At 48.1% G+C, this 20,663-nt stretch overlaps 1 protein-coding gene across 1 annotated transcript in view; it reads left to right on the forward strand.

Moving 5' to 3' along the window:
* ACACB (acetyl-CoA carboxylase beta) overlaps positions 1-20,663 on the forward strand; it is a 98,867-nt gene that overhangs the window by 13,540 nt on the left and 64,664 nt on the right. Inside the window, 5 exon segments of the mRNA XM_018061094.1 lie at positions 15,050-15,182; positions 15,374-15,512; positions 18,356-18,465; positions 18,680-18,761; positions 19,914-20,012. Of these exon segments, the coding sequence (XP_017916583.1) occupies positions 15,050-15,182; positions 15,374-15,512; positions 18,356-18,465; positions 18,680-18,761; positions 19,914-20,012 (563 nt within the window).

The raw sequence follows: 20,663 nt of genomic DNA on the forward strand, positions 1-20,663 counted from the left end.
TGCTTTTGGGTTTATCTCAGGCCAAGAGTTGGAACCTGACCTTTCCTTGGACTTGGAAACAGTTCCCCTAAGGGTCAGAATCTCATGCAACCCTTTGAAACAGAGCTGATGAGAACGTTACGTGATGTAGCAAAATAGTTCCTTACTTATTACACTGTGAAATGAAGGTTATGGGGCAATCCCAAGTGTTCGTGACAAGCAGCAAAGTGGTTAGTACACAATGGACCTAGGCTAAGATCCTAGGTTCAAAGCCACTTCTTACGAGCATGTTACCTTAATGTTCCTACATTGGGAATGCATGTGTGGATTGAGTGGAATGGGGCAGGTTCAGGATTATACAACTGCAGTCCTAAAATTTAAAGTTATGAAACTTAATTTATTAACTGGCTGTGAATGTACTTATCAAAACCTGCCTTGCGTAGATGCCCAGTTATTTTTGGTCTTCATTTATCCCACTTTGTGTGAATACTTATGCCTTCTTCTGGTGAAATATTAACACCATAATGTATCACACAAGGCTTACCTTCCTAAAAAAAATTCCCAAATTCCAAAATACATTGGACCCTGGGGATTTCTGGTGAGGGATTGTAGACATGTGTGTGTAGTATGCTAAGAATATTTACTGGTGCACAGTAAGCACAAAAAACGTTCGAGGGAATTCCCTGGTGGTCCAATGGTTAGTACTCCACTCTTTCACTGCCAAGGGTGTGGGTTTGATTCCTGGCTGGTGAACTAAGATCCCACAAACCATGCATTGTGGCAAAAAAAAAAAAAAAAAAAAGAAAGAAACTGTTCATTCTTAATAAGTGTGTAATAGTAATCATTGTCTTTATGTGGTACAATTATGGGTCATTTATATCTTCTGCATTTTCTAACTTTCTGCTGAAAATATTGTTATAAGACGTTTTAATGATGTTTAATCACAAAACACCCTTCCCTGGTGGCTCAAAGGTATAAAAGTGATGGGGAGGAGAAAGTGAACCAGTCATTTCACTACATATATAAGAAGCTGAAGCCCAGAGAGGTTCAGGGGTCTCCCTGAGGCCTCCCAGCATAGGCTGGGAAGACCTCAAAGCCATTCAAACCCAGACCCTCAGCAGATGCAGATCAGAAAGTGGTCTTCGAACTCCCCGTGTTGATGCTTCCGCTTAACCTGGGCCCTGGGAAAGGCACCTCCAGCCTCCTTCTAACTTGTTCATTCCATTAATGGGAAGAGTTGTGCTGTGCTGTGCTTGGTCGCTCAGTCATGTCCAACTCTTTGTGACTCCATGGACTGTAGCCCACCAGGCTCCTCTATCCATGGGGATTCTCTAGGCAAGAATACTGGAGTTGCCATGCCCTCCTCCAGGGGATCTTCCCAACCCAGGGATCAAACCCAGGTCTCCCGCATTGCAGGCAGACTCGTTAGCATCTGAGCCACTAGGGAAGCCCAATGGGAAGAGTTAGGAGATAGTATTACTGACCAGGGTTCTTGGCCTTCCTTGACCAATAGAAACTGACTAGAGGCCAGACAAGAAGTTCAGGCAAGGCAGCCGGCTGCTGCTGCAGGAGGGAGAGAAAACAAGTAACAGATTCCTTTGTTTGCTCCCTCACAAGGAGGGGGAACTCATTCCTTATATGGGATGAGGGTAGAGGTGTGTCCAGGGGTCAGGTTGGAGAGGTGGCGTAGGTGGTCTGCCCAACCCTCTGTGGGGTTGTGTGCAGGGGGCATGCACAATGCCCTGACACCCACTTTTTGCTCCCAGCTCTTCAGAAATGGCAGCTGGGTGTTTTTGTCTTTTTGTATCTGAGGAGCCTGGCAGGCTACAGTCCATGGGGTTGCAAAGAATAGGACAAGACTGAGCATGCACACAGTTTATTTTTTATTTTTTGGTTTGCTGTCAACGTAAGTTACATTTATTCTTATTGCAGTGTTTCCTAGGCAGTGTTTTGGGTCCTTTCAACTTCTTGGAGAAGCATTCATTCGTTCATTCTAACTGGAATCAGTTTGTCCGGGTCCAAGTCTCCAGCACCTGTATTTATTCTATCTCTGCATCCTCTTTCCTTATCTGTATAATGATAGTAAATAAAACCTGTAGGGCTGTTGCCATGATTAAATGAGACAAAGGCACCAAAGAGGACCCTGTACTTGTATTAGAAGGAAACTTACTTAGGGTCACAGGGCAGCTGCGTCCTTCCTGTCTTGGAGGCCCTCATTTTAGCTGGGGACCCAGGTGGTTCCAAGTGTGTGCCAGACGATCACGGGGAAGGGGTGGGGGGCTGGGGGCTGGGGAGGAGAGGTGGGTGGGTAGGGAGGAGGCATGGAGCAGACATGTCTCTGGTAGCATAGATGAAAGAATAAGCAAAAGCCGGCGCTTGGAAGCCAAAAGTTGACTTGACTCCGGGGGCTTTTACCAGGCACCGAGGTGACATTGGACTCACACATTAAAGAACCCCTATTTTCCAACCACTTCTCTACTGTGTGCGTATTCCAGGACCTGAATTGCTGGAGAGTTTTTCCCAGCTGCCAGAGCGTAGGGGATTGCTATCCTGGAATTGTTCTACTCCAGTCGGGGGAACTGGGGAGCCTCGAGATTCTTTTAAACTCTACCGGCCGCAAGCTCCGGGCGCCCAAGGTCAGCAGTGGCTGCGCGGCTGGCTGCCAGCTGGGCGAGGGGAGGTGGAGGGGGACCGGACGCTGCGGGGAGAAGGCGGGGTTCGCGTCCAGTCCCCGGACAGGAGGCGGGAGGCGGGGCCCAGTCGGGGGCGGGGCCTGCCCGGAAGGCGGGGCCCGCCTCGGGGCGGGGCCTGGCGGGCGCGTCTGCCCCCCGACACTCGCGTGCCGGACGCTTTTCAGGATGCAGGAAGCCAGGCGCAGAGTTGAGCTCCTGCAGGCTGGTGCGCCACTCGGCCCGAGGCTCTCTAGGACAGCGCCTCCGCCTCTCTGTCAGGACCTGGCCGGGCCCCAGGACCGGGGTCTGCTTCACGGGGTTAGGGGGTGCATGCTCTGCGTCCCAAGAGCAGCCTGGTGAGCGGCAGGACGGTCGACATGAGCCCTGCCAAGTGCAAAGTCTGTTCCCCTGACCGCAAAGTAAAGTAAGTCACTCTTCCAGTATAATGACCTTTATCTTTTATAAGCTTGTGCCGAGTCCCTCCCACCCCACCCCCAACTCCCTGCCCCGAGTAAAGACCAGCTGCACCACCCCGTCTTCCCCGCCTCCGCCCCCACCCAAAGAAACGCTGGCTTCAGTTTGGCAGCTGGGGAGATGGAGCCCTCCTCCAAGACGCTAGCTCGGCTTGGCATTTGAAGTGGAGGCAGTTTTGGCAATGATGCTGATTGGAGAAGGTAGCGCAGGAGCGCACAGGTGCCTCTAGTTGACAGGTTGGCGGAGGCCGAGCTTTCTGCCTCGTCCTCCCCTTAGCCTTGATAAGGATGATGGTTGCACATGATAGGTATTTTTGAAGCCTCGTGATCGTGAAGCCCGGGTGGGAGGGGAACTCACGTGCCCCTGGGCAGGCATCCCATCTAAGGTTGTTTGCTAAGCAGATGAGCACTGCCATTTCTGTGCCTGAGTCCTTCTTGGTGCCAACTTGTTTTATCTCATTTCTTTTTTTGTCTCATTTTAATTGCATTTTTAAAAATTACCAAAGTGATGATAATTATGTTCGTTGTTCAAAATTCAGAAAATTATAGATAAGTGAAAAAGGAAGAACAAACAACCCACGTTTGATCTTTATTAACAGTTGTTATATAGTCTTGCAGCCTTTTTGTGTGTGTGCAGATGTATTTTTTTTTGTGCAGATGTATTTTAATTTATAAACTCGAATCATACTGAACATACTATGTCATAACTCACGTTTTCATTTTATATCTCATTCTTTTATAAGTATTCTACCACCAGGCTCAGCAGACTATCACCCACAGTTTGTCTTTGTGTACCTTGTGAGCAGAGAATAGTTTTTACCTTTCTTTCCTTCTCTCTCTCTCTCTCTATCTATCTATCTACACTGGGTCTTAGCTGAAGCACATGAGATGTTTTAGCTGTAGCATGTAGGATCTAGTTCCATGACCAGAGATCGAACCTGGGCCCCTGCAATGGGAGCGTGGAGTCAGCCACTGGACCACCAGGGAAGTCCAAAGAATAGTTTATAACTTTTGAATGACTGAAACAAATCAAAAGGAGAATACTACTTGGTGAGTTGTGAAAATTACATGAAGTTCAGATTTCAGGGTCTACAAATAAGGTTTTATTGGAACATATATAGCTGTTTTTGTGCTTCAAGAGCAGAGTTTAGTAGTGGAATAGAGACTGTCTAGACTCTAAAATCTAAAGTATTTACTATCTAGTCCTGGACAGAAGACATTTGCCGACCCTTGTTCTGCAGCATGCAGAAGGGGTCCATTGTGTTCCTTTAAATGGATACACTTTAAAGTGTATAAATAATCTCCTACAAAGAATGGATATTTGGGCTCCTTCTCTCTTTTCCTTATTATAACCAACACAGCAAAAAACAGCTTCATAGCTAAGTCTCTCTCACTTATTCTTTTCCCAGGGTATATCCATCTGGCCCATAAACATTCCTTGAATATCTCCCGAGTATACGGTCTGCATCTAGAAACAGGAAGGGACCCAGAAATGTTTGGGAAACCTGAGCTCTGCCTTCTGGGAACACTTGGTCTGGTGGGGGAAGCAGGTGTTTTCTTAGTAATTCAAAATCACAGCCCCTTGGGGCAACAGTAATTAAGTGCTTCCTCTATGGGGTGCTTTCAAGATGCCAGACTGAATACTCTGTATGGTGAGCTCATGCCAGGTCTGCATCACCACCATGGAACACTCAGTGGGTGCTGTCACCCCCATTTTACAGATGAGGAAACTGAGGCTGTCGGGGCTGGTGAGAGGATAACCAGGATTCACACTCAGGCTGTTGCGCAAAGGGCTCTCCATGGGCAGCCATGTTCGAATGCTTGATGTGCTTGAACAGACTCTAAATGTCAGCCCTTCCTCATGTTGGACTAGTCAGAAGACTAAAGGACTCGGCTGGCAACTAGTGACTGTGACTGGTGAGCACACCAAGGCAGTAAAGACTCCTAGAGCCAGAGGGACTTCAGTGGTTGTTGATTTCTCAGCTGTGAGCTTCAGAGAGAGCAAAAGATATGTCCCAGATGTGTGGCCACTGCTCCAGGAGGGAGGCTGGCCCTCCAGTTTTTCGGTCCTTCCGCAGAGCAGACTGTCAGAGCCTTCAGAGAGACTTGGAGGGCTCAGAATGTGTCTGAGCAGAGGGCCCGCAGAAGGGCAGGGCTCCCAGATTTGGGTCACGGTCATTCTTGTGCACTAAGTTTTTTGGGGAGTATGGGAGTTATATTTCTTCCACATTTGGATCCCTAATCTAACCTGTCCAGCCAAAACACTCAAATCCTAGAGTAACAAAAGCAGGTCAGGTGGTCTGGAAAGGATGCATTTTTTCCCCTGTCACCACAAAAACTTTAGCCTGTAACTCTTTTTCTCACTGCACTGGGTTTTCATTGCGGCATGTAGGCATGTAGGCTTTTAGTTGGGGCATGCAGGATCTAGTTCCCCAACCAGGGATTGAACCTGGGCCCCCTGCATTGGGAGGGTGGAGTCTTAACCTCTGTACCACCAGGGAAGTCCCTAACCTATAACTTTTGTTGTTTATTGTTGTTCAATCGGTAAGTCATATCTGACTCCTTGCAACCCCATGGATTGCAGTGTGCCAGGCTTCCCTGTCCTTCACTATCTCTTGGACTTTGCTCAGACTCATGTCCATTGAGTCAGTGATGCCATCCAACCACACCTTAATCCAAAAGAATGGTTTTCACAAATACTTTAATCCAAAGAAATGAACTTGCAAGAAATTGGAATTGTCCTGGCAAGTTCAAAAGGCCATGTGATCACAGTGTATATAATAATGAAACTGAAAAGTGAAAGTCAAGTTGCTCAGTTGTATCTGACTCTCTGCGACCCCATGGAGTATAGCTTACCATGCTCCTCTGTCCATGGGATTTTCCAGGCAAGGGTACTGGAGTGGGTTGCCGTTTCCTTCTCCAGGGGATCTTCCCAACCCAGAGATTGAACCTGCGTCTCCTGCATTGCAGGCAGGCACGTTACCATCTGAGCCACTATGAAGATGCTTTCTTGGGTCACTGCATGGTTCCTCTCTTAGCTTAGAGTTGCTAAAAAGATGGAGCTAGACAGCCCCACTCTGCCACTGAGCTGTGTGCTAAAAAGATGGAGCTAGACAGCCCCACTCTGCCACTGAGCTGTGTGCTAAAAAGATGGAGCTAGACAGCCCCACTGCCACTGAGCTGTGTGCTAAAAAGATGGAGCTAGACAGCCCCACTCTGCCACTGAGCTGTGTAACCTTTAGCAAGTGTTATCCACCCTCTGAACCTTGGTTTCCTCATCTGTCCCTGAGGCTGATCCTAACTGGACTTTCCAGGCTTCTTATGCACAGAACTTGAGTGCTGTCCTGAGTCAGCACAGACATTTGGACAGCTGATAACAGTGATGACAGGATTCGGTTGCAAAAGACGCCTGGGGAGTTGTGAGGTGTTTGGGATCCTGTCCTGAAGGCCTAGACGGTCTACTGAGGAGCCAGAACTAGCAGGAAGGCCGGGTCCCAAATGCCAGCCAGCATCCTTTGGTGTGCAAACAGGACTAGAGTTCAGAGAACAGATGAATGAATGTGGGTCAGAGTGGTTGGAGAAGAGCTGCTCAAGAGGAGTCTTGAGTGGAATAGAATGAAATGAAGTTGAGGGCCATAAGGCAGAAGAATCTGGTCTTCAGTGAGCCCCACAATACCGCATGGTGACATCACTGCTAAGGGAATCTAGCTCAGCACCATGGCCAGCTGCCCATGTTGACCTGTGTCGTGCACATTAGAGTTTCCTGGGGGGCTTTTGAAAAATGTAGATGCCTGAGTCCCCCCTCAATCCCTGAACCCCGAGAGATGCTGATTGATTAGTAGTCTGGGCATCAGTTTTTTGGGGATTGGGCTGTGCTGGGTCTTTGTTGTGGCATGTGCACGGGCTTCTCTTTAGTTTCAACACACGTGCTTCTCTTATTGCAGAGCTTGGGCTTCTCATCATAGACGGCCAGGTTCTCTAGTTGCGGCACGTGGGCTCTAGAGTGAGCGGGACCTCCGGTTGCCTCAAGAAATATAGGGTGTTAGTTCTTCAGCCAGGGATCACACCATCCCCTGCATTGGAAGGCAAATTCTTAACCTCTGGACTACCAGGGAAGTCCACCATTAGGATTTTGAATGTTTGCGTTTCTTATCAGGAGCCAAAGCACAAAGTGTGGAAACAACTTTCCCATGACTCCCCAGGTCGTAAGCAGTAGATTCTGATTCAAAGCCTGGAAGGACGGCTCTAGTCTGCTGGGATCTCTCAGCGGTGGCACTGTTAACATTTGGGGCCCTGCAGATGGTGACTGGAGTCACGAAATTAAAAGACATCTGCTCCTTGGAAGGAAAGCTGAGACAAACCTAGACAGCATATTAAAAAGCAGAGCCATCACTTTGCTGACAACAGTCCATCTAGTCAAAGCTATGGTTTTTCCAGTAGTCACGTACAGATGTGAGTTAGACTGTAAAGAAGGCTGAACCCCGAAGAATTGATGCTTTCAAACCGTGATGCTGGAGAAGCCTCTTGAGAATCCCTTGGACAGCAAGGAGATCAAACCAGTCAATCCTAAAGGAAGTCAACCCTGAATATTCATTGGAGGAACTGATGCCGAAGCTGAAGCTCCAATACTTTGGCCACCTCGTGCAAAGAACTGACTCATTGGAAAAGACCCTGATGCTGGAAAAGATGAAGGCAAGAGGAGAAGGGGATGACAGAGGATGAGATGGTTGGATGGCATCGCTGACTCAATGGACATGAGTTTGAGTGAACTCTGGGAGATGGTGAAGGACAGTGAAGCCTGGCGTGCTGCAGTTCATGGGATCACAAAGGGTTGGACACAACTTAGTGACTGAACAACAGTCTTTGTGGGGGGCTTTGCAGGATGTTGAGAAGCATCCTTGGCTTTTATCCACTAGATGCCAGGAGCACATTTTGACACCCAAAAATGTCTGCAGGCATTGCTGTGTGTCCCCAAGGGAGCAAGGTTGCACCCAGTTGAGAACCCTGGCCTTCAAAATTGTGTCTCAGATGTAAGTGCTTATTTTTCAAAGTCCAGACCATATAGTTACTTCCATTGATCTCAGATGGCTTTCTGTCTTGAAACTAGCTTCCAGGGGTCAGGTAGAGTCGGACTGGAAGCCCAGCTCTGCCACCTGCCAGCTGTGTGACTTGAGGGCCATGGGCCTCTCTGAGCCTCGGTTTCTTCACTGTGTGCAGGAGATGATGGCCTCCCCTGTGTAAGGCTGTGGGGATTCAGGGAGGCACCCTCTGGGCCCAATCTATGGCGACACTTGAGGATGTTTATTTCTTCCTTCCACGTGCAGCCCTGCCTGTTCTCACGCCTGGGCAGCTGACGCTGCTTGGTGTTTCGCTGACAGCTCTCTTGCATCGTTGCCTGCACCTGAAGCCATCTCCAAAGTCACCGTGGCGTATTTCAGCCCCCATGCTTGTCTTGGAACGAATGCCGGCCAAAGGTCAGCCCCCCAGAGCTAATGTTGATTGGCCTCCAGCTTCGTCAGAAACAGATTAAAAATAGCCGCCGGCTCTGAGGCTGACCCTGAAGCAAAGCCACCGCAGCAGCACTGTGTGTTCACCCACCTACTTTGCTGTGATGGGTTTGGGACCCGCCTGATGGAGGGGCTGTGTCACCAGTTTTGAAATCAAAATGGCAGCTATGAATGGTTTTCCCCAGGCCACAGAAAGGTGTTTTTCTAGCGGTTAAGTTTTTCTTTGTTGCGCTTTAGGTCAAATTGCTGAGTTTTAAGGCTGTGTGTATAAAAATGGGATGTCTCAGATTTTCTGAAGCTGGAGGATTGAGCTAGCTGGTTGGGGAGACCATGGACAGAGTGGGGAGAGTGGGTGGTTGGGGAGGAGGCCCTGGGTGGAGGAGCAGCCTGATGCCATTCTTGGTTAGGTGGGGAGATCAGTAGCCCCTGATTCTCTTGGCATCATTGCACTGAAATAATAAAGTTTTCCACACACCCAGTGCTGGCTTTTACTTTCTTTCAGTTCAGTTCATTCCAGTCACTCAGTCATGTCTGAGTCTTTGCAACCGCATGGACTGCAGCACGCCAGGCTTCCCTGTCCATCGCCAACACCCAGAGCTTGCTCAAACCCATGTCCATCGAGTCAGTGATGCCATCCAACCATCTCGTCTTCTGTCGTCCCCTTCTCTTCCTGCCTTCAACTTTCCCTCCATCAGGGTCTTTCCCAATGGGTCAGTTCTTTGCATCAGGTGGCTGAAGTATTGGAGCTTTAGCATCCAACCTTCCAATGACTATTCAGGACTGATTTCCTTCAGAAGTGACTGGTTGGATCTCCTTGCAGTCCAAGGAAGTCTCAAGAGTCTTCTCCAACACCACAGTTCAGAAGCATCAATTTTCAGTGCTCAGCCTTCTTTTTGGTCCAACTCTCACATCCAAACATGACCACTGGAAAATGTGCTAGCTTGTTTAATCCTCGCAATCCAGTGAGGTACGTGTTATTATCCTCACTTTATAGTGGAGGGTACTGAGTGCCTTACCTGATGGAAACCAAAATGACCATGGCTTTCAGCATCCCTGTTACAAAGTTAATAGCTTTCTCTTCTTATTGAAAATAATCATAGCATGATGGAAAATTTAATGAATTTAGGCAAAGAGAAGAAAACAGGAATGACCCGTTGTTCAACCACTGTGAGAAAACTGCCCGTTTTGGTGTCTGCTTTCCTACATGAGGGGTCTGCAAATGACGGCACTGAGGCCAAATCTGCCTGTTTTCTAAAGCAGGGGTCCCCAACCTCTGGGATCTAATGCCTGATGATCTGAGGTGGAGCTGATTTAATAATAATAGAAATAAGATGCACAATAAATGTCATGTGCTTGAGTCACCCTGAAACCATCCCTCCCCCCTTGCCCTGTCTGTGGAAAAATTATCTTCTACGAAACTGGTCCCTGGTGCCAAAAGGTTGGGGACCACTGTTTTAAAGAAATAAAAACAGGCTGTTATTCAGTGAAACAAAACACGCTTGCTGGTTCGCGGAATATAATTCCGATGAAAGCCCTGTCCACATTTGCAAGATGATACTGACCTCCAGAGTCCTTTTCCAAGTCCCATTTCATTTTAGCACTTCAATCCTAGGAGGTTTTAGAAGAGAAGCTGGTTGCAATTTATGGGAGGCAGGAAGGCCAGCTCAAGGGCTGGAAATCACTTGTCCATTTGTTTGTTCTTTCAGGCAGCGTGCAGAAGCCCAGTTGAACTAAGAAAGTCTTCACTGAAAAATACAAATCCTCTTATGGTATACCCTCATGCCCTCACGATGGGTTTCTGTCATTCATTTCTGGTTTTGTTCCCTGGCCTGGAAGTCCGTTTTTTCATTTCTGATAGGCAGAGCCTGGAGAGGGTGAGGGGGACAGACTGCAGGTTTCTAGAAGGCTTTCCCTATGGGGAACTATCCTGGATGCAAAGACTTTGTGTAGCAGGAAATGCCCGCACCCAACATTTCCTGGTGTGATGGCAAGAGCCCCAGTCCTGTTTACTTGCTGGGTGATTGCCTGGCTGGGCCTCAGTTTGCCTATCTGTAAAATGGGATCTCTTTCCCCCAGTGGCTTACTGGCCTACAACTTTGCTGTTCCCAGTGGCCTGCTGGCAGTGTTCCTTAGGACCTGTCAGTTCTTCACCAAAACTTTTTGGCCTCTCAAACCCACTCAGCCCCCCCCCCCCACAAGATGCCTGGTGACACAGTTATTGGACACATCCCTCAGTGGCAAACCTCTAACTTAATGCCTGGCAGGCGGCTGTCTTCCTGGTTGAATAGCCCGTTGGTGGGATGAGAGAGAGTGGACAGAACACCTGATTCTGCGCCTGTTTAAACCTCACCAAATGACAAGAGCTTTTTCTTTCACATCTTATTTGTCCAGTTTTGGCTGCACGGTGCCTTCATTGCTGTGTGCTCGCTTTCTTAGCTGTGCTCAGCGGAGGCTACTCTCTGGTTGCAGTGAGCAAGCTTCTCATTGCAGTGGCTTCTCTTGTTGGGGAGCGTGGACTCTAGGGTACTAGAGCTTCAGTAGTTGCAGGGTGTGGGCTCAGTAGTTTCGACTTCTGGGCTCTAGAGCACAGGCTTAGTAGCTGTGTCCCAAGCTTAGTTGCTCCGCGGCATGTAGGATCCTTCTGGACCAGGGGTCAACCCTGTGTCCCAGCCGTTAGCAGGTGGATTCTTCACCGCTGGACCACCAGGGAATTCCAAGATTTTTATTAAAGAGCTGGAAACCCATCAGGTCCTGGCAGAACGGAAGCAGGAGTTAGCAGTGACATTTTGGAAACTGGAAAGCAGATGAACAAGCAATCAGTGGTTAACGGAACCAAGAGGTCTGAGCCATAAGGAGCAGAGAGAAGCTGAGGGCCTGTATCCCGAAGGCGCCGGGATCAGCAGCACTGTGTGCTTCTGCATCCGGGGACCCCGACGTGAGGAGGACAAGGTGAAAGAATCCCAGGTCCCCTCATCTGCCCAGGTGGCTGGGGGCTGCCCACTTCCACCCCAGTTGCAGGCAGGCGGTTTGATCTCTGGAGGATGGGAAGTAGAGGGTCTTTGGACTGGACACTGATGAGCATAGTGGAGCATGTGGGGCCTACTTCCCAAACTGGAGGATGGGTGCTATGTCGCTGCTGAATCCTGAAAGCTGTCCTATTCTCCAGACCTGTCCCAGCGCCTGGCCAACCTTTAACTTTCAGGCAGAAGGCTGAGCACCAAAGAATTGATGCATTCGAACTGTGGTGCTGGAGAAGACTCTTGAGAGTCCCTTGGACTGTAAGGAGATCAAACCAGTCAATCCTAAAGGAAATCAACCCTCAATAGTCATTGCAAGGACTGATGCTGAAGCTCCAATACTTTGGCCACCTGATGCAAACAGCTGATTCATTAGAAAAGGTCCCGATGCTGACAAAGATCGAGGGCAAGAGGAGAAGGGGACTACAGAGGATGAGATGGTTGTATGGCATCGCTGACTCAATGGACATGAGTTTGAGCAAACTCTGGAAGATAGTGAAGGACAGGGAAGCCTGGTTTGCTGCAGTTCGTGGGGTCACAAAGAGTAGGACACGACTTAGTGACTGAACAACAGAAGCCCCACAGACTTGTCCTCACTGGGGGAACTGGACCAGCCAGCGAGGATGCCTCGAAAAATTGGGGGAACTGGACCAGCCAGCGAGGATGCCTCGAAAAATACTTGGAATTCCCCAACACACAGCCCTCCCTCCCAAACCACCCTGCATTGAGCTCAGGGTTCAGTGACTTCACCACATGCCCAGTACTTTTCATCAGCTCTCTGGTTCCTGCTCTTGGTCCTGAGAGAGCAACCAAGGCTTATCATACATTCAAGTGCAGTTTCTAAGATGGAAGGCAAACCGCAAACACCCAACCAGAAGGGACACAGGAAACATGGGAGATACAGAAACCACATCAGGAGAAGAGAACCTGGAAAAGCTATCGTAAATACCCTCATCGGGGGTAGGGAGCACACATAGGAACAGGGTACATAGGAAAGGGGACATTTACAGCCCCAAACCAAGCTCTTAGACATTAAAAGCACGCTATTAAAACAGTTAGGAGATAAGGCTGAGGAAATAGCCCAGAAGGAATAAGAAGAGTAATAAGAGAGGGGAAAAATATATAAACTTGTGAGCCAATTCAGGAATTTCAACATCCAGATAATAGGAGAAAGTGAAGGAAAAAGAGGCAGTTAAGTCACTAAGGAGATTTTGTTGTTGTTCATCACTGAGTTACGTGCAACTCTTTTCAAGCCCATGGACTGCAGCATGCCAGGCCTCCCTGTCCTTCACTATCTCCCAGAGTTTGCTCTAACTCATGTCCATTGAATCAGTGATGCCATACAACCATCTCATCCTCTGTTGTCCCCTTCTCTTCCTGTCCTCAAATCTTTCCCAGGTTCAGGGTCTTGTCCAATGAGTTGGCGCTTCACATCAGGTGGTCAAAGTATTGGAGCTTCAGCTTCATCATCAGCCCTTCCAGTGAATATTCAGGGTTGACATCCTTTAGGATTGACTGGTTTGATCTTGCTGTCAGGACTCACTCTTGAAAGTCTTCTCTAGCACCATAGTTCAAAAGCATCAATTCTTCAGTGCTCAGCATTCTTTATAGTCCAACTCTCACATCTGTACATGACTACTGGAAAAACCGGTAGCCTTGACTACCCAAACCTTTGTCGGGAAAGTGATGGAAAATTTGCAGATAAATCTCCAGATTTCAGTTTCCAGATTGAAGGAAACTGACAGCTTCCCAGTGTTACTGATGGAAGTAGACACATACCTCAACACATTCCTAAAATTGTTCCCTAAACTTACAGAATACTGGCAAAAAGAGAAGAACCTGCAAGCTTCTGGATAGGAAAAAACAGGTCACCTACAAAAGGACCAAGGATCAGCATCGCTCTGGTTCTAGCATTCTTGAAAGCCACAACAACAATGGCTTGAGGCTTCCAAAATTCTTAAGGAGAAGGCTTTCCCTCCTAGAATTCCATGCACAGCTACATGATTGGGTCCAGTGTGAGGGCAGAAGGAAGACAGTTTTAGAACATGCAAGGCCACAAAACATTTGCTCCCCCGAACACATTTTCTTAGAAAGCTACTGAAGGATGTCTTCCACTGAAGCAAGAGGGTAGATCAAAGAAGGGCAAGACATGGAGGACAGAAAAGCGAAGGGATCTAAGAGGACCAAAGGAGATCTCTGGGGTGAGAGCGACGAAAGAAGCCTGTACAGCCAGGACCAAGACAGGCACGTTGGGGCCTCGCTGTCACACGTCCTGCAGAGTGTCATCTTTTTAACCGGATGAAACCTCTGTAGGGTGTGCCCTAGCAAGACGAAGGGGTCTATCAAAAAAGAGGGAGCCGTGTGGCACCCTGAATTCGGGGGATGAAACCCCCAGGAAAGGCACAGGGGACCCTAAGGATGTCGGTGAAGGGAAGTCCCAGCTGATGGCTGTGCAGGGTCTTAGTGGACTGTGTCCAGACGCAAGCAGTGTCGAGGCCTTCAGGAGGGATGTGGCCAGTGAAAACGCAGTGGAACGGATTGTCTTACGTGTCCTAGGAGGCTGAGGAGTCAGATGAAGATGCAAGGAAAACCAGGCTAAAAAACAAAGTAGTTGACTCCAGGAAAATAAAAATAAGAAAGGGATATCTGATATGCCACAAACCCTCACCTGTGAATAACGATCCCAGACTCATAAAACACCATAAATCTACCAAATTGCAGGTTACCTGTGTTACGAGGTTGGGGAAAGGGGACGGGGTGGCTGCTTAAGAGCAGTAATTCCGTGTCTGCCAAGATAACAAGCTCATAGATGGATGATGTCTTAATGGATGACTCACAGGCTAACGTACACACATCGTTCAGAACCACGGAGATGCGTAAATGCCAGAGTCAAATGTGATTTCCTCTGGAGTGGGGTTCTAGAGGGGCGATGGGACAAGGACCTTCTATTTTGTTGTTATACATTTCTTTATTGTTTTCAGTTTCTTTTAAAGCTTGATATACAAGTACAGAAAAGCACACGAAAGGTACAAACTGCTTCACAAGTATAAAGTATCAGAATGTGTACTTCTCTGACCTTGAACTTGTACCCTGTTGTAAGTTTTTTTTTGTTTTGTTTTGTTTTGTATTATTTGAGTTCCTAAATTGTGAGAATTTATATAAAGAGTGAATTGAAGATGAAAACCCTGAAAATACAGCTTAGGACAGACCAGGGGTTCTCTTCTGCTGCTTTCGTGATCTAACGTCTTGAAGTCTCCTCGTAAAGTGTTTCAGGGTCCCCAGAGAGGGGCTGCAAAGCTGCAGGAGTCTGATGGAGTTCGGCTTCTCTGTGGAAGTGAATTTCCTAGGGGCCTGTGCGGCCCCAGCCTGCTTGCTCACGGGTCTGCCCTGCTCCCTCGCAGGCCCAGCATGTCGGGGCTCCACCTGGCAAGAAGGGGCCGAGAGCAGAGGAAGGTGGACCTGCACAGAGACTTCACTGTGGCTTCCCCTGCCGAGTTCGTCGCGCGCTTTGGGGGTCATCTGGTCATCGAGAAGGTACAGGTGGGGTCCCGGCACTCGGGGTGGGGTGGAGTAGGCCAACCTGCCTCAGGCTGCAGAGAAAGGCCTGCCCGTTGGTGAGCACTTGCAGAAGCAGGAGGTACACTCGGAGGCTCTCAGAGGTGAGATGAACCCTGGGGTAGCACATAGCCTCCAGCACCCGCCCCCTGCCCTTTTCCTCTGTCCAGGTGCTCATCGCCAACAACGGTATTGCTGCCGTGAAATGCATGCGCTCCATCCGCAGGTGGGCCTATGAGATGTTCCGAAATGAGCGAGCCATCCGGTTCGTAGTCATGGTAACGCCAGAGGACCTCAAGGCCAACGCAGGTACTCCGACCCTGACTCCCTCCCTCTCTGCCACGCCCCATCCTCACCTCCTCCACTCAGCCTGGGCCAAGTCCATCCTGTACCCCAGAGAGCATTGCAGGGTACCTGTCCTGATTCCATATTTATTTCCCAATCTTCTCTATTTAATTAAAATGTCTGCTGCTAACAAGAGTGACCCATATACCTTATAAAAATGCAAATGGTTAATATGCAAAGTGGAACTCTCACCTTTGAGGAACGTCCATGTTACAGTAGCTTGGCATCTTTTCCTCCAGATGCTTTTTTCTTGCATGGGTATGTGCTCTTTTTTCAATCATTCCTTCATTTTTCCACTTATTTACCACTCCATGTCTATCAGCATAGATCATTCTGTTAATAACTATTGGGCAGTTTGATTTTTCTACAGTCCATGGGGTTGCTAAGAGTCGGACATGACTGAGCAACTTCACTTTCACTTTTCACTTTTACGCATTGGAGAAGGAAATGGCAACCCACTCCAGTGTTCTTGCCTGGAGAATCCCAGGGACGGGGGAGCCTGGTGGGCTGCCGTCTATGGGGTTGCACAGAGTCAGACACGACTGAAGCAACTTAGCAGCAGCAGCAGCAGTTTGATTTTTCCCCTAAACAGTTGTGTCCCTTTATAGATTCTGCACACAGCAGCCAAATAGATCTTTAAAAATACAACTCAGGTTCCATCAGCATGCCCCGCCCCCCACCCCGTGTCCAGCACCAGCTCCCTCACCCCCCAAACTTCCCCATAGTGAAGGTCCTGGGCTCTGCTCTGCACTGATGCAGTCTCCATTTTATTTACTACAGTGAGGACAGGTTTGCTCGTTAGCCCCATTTTACAGATGAGATAATTGAGGCACAAAGGTGTGACTCAGTTGCCCAGGGTCCTGGGGATTGGAACCGTGGGCTGAGTCCACAGCCTGATGCTGTGGGGTCACTCCTTACACTCGGGCTAAAATTTGAGAACCTCACCAAGGCCAGTTAAGACCTCACATGACTTGGCCCCTGCTGGCCTCCCAAACCCCCATCTCCTGCCTCTCAGCTTCCATCCCTGGGTCCCAGTCCCACTGGCCTCATCAGTGTTGGCTTCGCTCTTTTCTGTTGCAGAGGCTTGGAAAGTTCTGGACCGTTTGCTGCCAGTCCTTTCCGGAAGCTCTTTGCACAGCAGGCCTCCACTCCCCCACGCACAATTTGAATGTCATAGCTCTCCTGGTCATCCCTGTCAGAGCCTTGGCACTGCCCACAGCCTGTGGTTACCCTGCTTGTTTTCTTGTTTATCTTCTCCAACATGAAAATAAAATTCAACAAGGAGTGGGTCATGGCCTGACTCCTTGATTTGTAATCCCTGGGACCTCTCCCGTCACCAACACACCATGTTGGGTCAACATCAGAGGCCAGCAGGCCAGAAGGGAGCACTGCTCTTGAGTTTTTCTCCAAGTCTGCACATAACATTCGACAGTTCCTTCTCAGGGTCTTAGAGAATGTCACAGTACAGATGTACTAACTCCTGACTTTTGATTGAATCTACCTTTACATAGTTCAAAACACTGTTCTGTGAGAAGGGACTTCCCCACTGGTCCAGAGGTTAGTACTGAGCTTCAACTGCAGGGGCCTGGGTTCAGTCCCTGGTCAGGGAAGTTCCACAGGTGAGAGAAAAAAAAAACACTGCCCCGTGAACACCCTTTTACATGTCTTTGGCCTCAATGATGAATGTTTTTTTAGAACATGTTCTTAGAAGTAGGATTTCTGTGTTTGGAGAACATGAGTATATTAAAATCAAAGCATTGTATTGTATTCAGCAATGAAAAGGAAAGAAATCATCACGTTATAACACAGGTGGGGCTTCCCTGTTAGCTGAAACGGTAAAAAAATCCACCTGCAATGAGGGAGACCTGGGTTCGATCCCTGGGTGGGGAAGATCCCCTGGAGGAGGGCGCGGCAGCCCACCCCAGTCTTCTTGCCTGGAGAATCCCATGGACAGAGGAGCCTGGCGGGCTGTAGTCCACGGCCATCGGGTTGCAAAGAGTTGGACATAGCTGAGTGACTTGAGTACATGATACAGGCGAACCTTGAGGACATGGCGCTCAGTGCAATAAGCCAGTCACACAAAGACAAATACTGTTTCCACTGATGTGAGGTCCTGAGCAGTCAGGTCCATAGAGACAGAAGGCAGAAGGGTGGGTGCCAGGGCGCTGGGCAGCGGGATGGGGAGGCGTCACTTCGTGGATATTGAGTTTGAGTTGCATGAGATGAGAAAGTTCCGGAGATCTGTTTCACAACAGTGTGACTATACTTGACACTACTGAGCTACATACGTAAAAAATGATTACAATGGGGAATTTTGTTATGTGGCTTTTTTTTTTTTTTTAACCATGATTAGAAGCAAACATTGTATTGTTTAGTGGCAAAACAGTATTAAGATACGTAAGAAGTTTTAGGGAGTTCCCTGGTGGCCTACTGATTAGGATTCCAGGCTTTCACTACCATGGCATGGGTTCAGTCCCTGGTCAGGGAACTGAGATCCCACCAGCCACGTGGCACTGCCAAAAATTAGAAAAATATATAATGTTTTTAAAACCCACTTCTAATCCAACTATATTGATAGCTTGCTTCCCTCTTTTTTGTTGCCTTCCAGGCCATGACCGGACACACATATATTTTCACACAATTAAAGTCAAACTCAGTTTTTTCTTCAAACTATCATATACATTCGTTCCTCCACTGTGATCCTAGAATCATCACGGTTATCCTTTCAGTGGCCACGTGTTGTCGTGTCCTGTCCTTGACTTGGGTCTGTCAGTCGTCCTGATCGCCTCTCTCTTGTTTAATTCCAGAGTATATCAAGATGGCAGATCAGTATGTCCCCGTCCCAGGAGGGCCCAACAACCACAATTACGCCAACGTGGAGCTGATTGTGGACATCGCCAAGAGGATCCCCGTGCAGGTAAGTCAGACAGGGTGCCCCAGTCTGCCTGTGACGGGGACGATGCCCTGAGCTCTGGAGCAGCCCAGTTCCATAGTTCGGAAGGGATGGAGGAGCTGGGTCCTGGGAGACTCTGAAATCCAGGGCTGGTAGGACCCAGCAAGGAGCTTTTGGGGTGTGATGGGAGGCGGGTTCTTGAAGAAAGACCTCTGTTCGTGCCTCTGTGTGTTTACAGGCGGTGTGGGCTGGTTGGGGCCATGCTTCTGAAAACCCCAAACTTCCGGAGCTCCTGCACAAGCACGAGATTGCTTTCCTAGGTAGAGTGCGCCTCCATCAGATAAGTGGGAATGGGGGTCTTGGGATTCTCGCTAATACGGCCCTGGAAGGAGGGGGCCTGTTTGATGTTCCGACATCACACATTCATGGTCAAGAGCAACTGAGTCCAGCAGTGGGAGGTCACATGGAAAGGTTGGCCAGCCCAGGGAAACAGCTGTTACCATGGTTACCATAGCAGAATGATGCTGGGGCAAGCAGAAGCCTCTGCTGGTGTTCCTGTTGGTACTGAGATACCAGCCATGTTCAGATTTCTAACTCAGGTTGGAAATCTTTAGGCCACACCTTTGCTTGGGCTGTTCTTAGGCCTTTGGAATGCCCTCACCCCCTGGGACCAGAACCCCTCATCTCTGCTACTTATTAGGTAAAATGACACTTACTGTTCGTGGCATCTGTTTGTTTCAGAATTCAGATGTATAATTTGTAAACTTTACTCAGTTAGGTTGTCTGCCATCCTTGTGTGTAAATTGGAATAATTTAGCATTCTCAGTAAATCCCTGTTGCTGCTTCCTAACCTCTGGCCCACAACACAGACTCGTGTATACAGCAGCTTGGTGCTAAGTCAGTACCTGATATTCACCTGAGGGTCTGCCTGGTAACCTGTGCTCACTGATGTGTTCTTTTCCATGGCCTCTCATTGGCTGTCACATGGGACTCTCATTATCTCTCATTTTTAGTTCTGGAAGTTGATGGTCCAGCCCTAGTGCCAGCCAACTACAGCGTACAGGCCAAATCCAACCTGCTGCCTGCTTCTGTAAATAAAGTTTTATTGAAGCACGGCCCTGCCCATTCATTTATGTATTGCCTATGGCTCATTTATGTATTGCCTATGGCTCATTATAGAAAAAGTTTGCTAACCCATGGTCTAGTGTTTTGAGGTGCTGGCTTGCTCCCCTTGGTCTAGTCTTTTGCTGGTGAACTTTGTATAGGCCACTTAGCTCAAGCTATAAATCATGCTTACAGTCCACATATATTGAAAGTTGGCTGACGAAGTAGCAGACTAATCGATCTTTTTTCTCCCCCATCTTGACTTTCAATCCTTGAAAGCTGGGACCTGGGGACTTCTCTTTTGTGTACCTGAGCAGCCCCCAGTTTCGAGGGCCTGAGTCTGCCTTCCCCCTTGCCCCACCCCTCAGGCCCTCCCAGCGAGGCCATGTGGGCACTGGGAGACAAGATCGCCTCCACCATCGTGGCCCAGACTCTGCAGATCCCAACACTGCCCTGGAGCGGAAGTGGTAAGGGGCCCTGAACTTCACTTGGGGAGGACGCCTGGGCCCAATCTTGAGAGCAGAAGGGTGACAGGAGTATGCTTCTTTAATTCTTTCATTTAAAAATTTAAATTATCAAGAAAGTGGTATGATATTGTTGTAGACATCTTAGAAAATAGGAAAAGTGTAAGGAAAAGAAATAGAAATTGTTTATAATCCAATGACCTGGTTTCGATCATGTGTTTTATTATTCCAGCCTTTTCTCTAGGCACATCTGTTTAAAAGCCAGAGCTCTTACAGTTAACAGTTTGTGATGTGTTTGTTTCCTCACTAGTCTGTCTGTGTCAATAAATATACTTCACAACACTTCAGGCGCCTGCATTGGATTATATTATACAGATGTACCTTAATTTGCTAACAGTCCCCTGTAGTTATACTCTTGGTTGTTTCCAATTAATTTTTTTCTAAATATGAAAATATTTAAAGCCTTGATAATCCTGTAGCTAACTCTCTATGTACATTTTAATCATTTCTTTAGGGTAAATTCCTAAAAGTGGAATTTTTAGAATAGGTTAAAAAAAAAAACAGGAAAACATTTCAAGAGTTTCTAAACAATTTGATTTTTTTCCTACAAAGATTGAATTTTACATTTGGAGTGAAAAGTTTGTTTTTGTTTTG

Source organism: Capra hircus, chromosome 17 (genome assembly GCF_001704415.2).
Source record: "Capra hircus breed San Clemente chromosome 17, ASM170441v1, whole genome shotgun sequence".
Lineage (NCBI taxonomy): Eukaryota > Metazoa > Chordata > Mammalia > Artiodactyla > Bovidae > Capra > Capra hircus.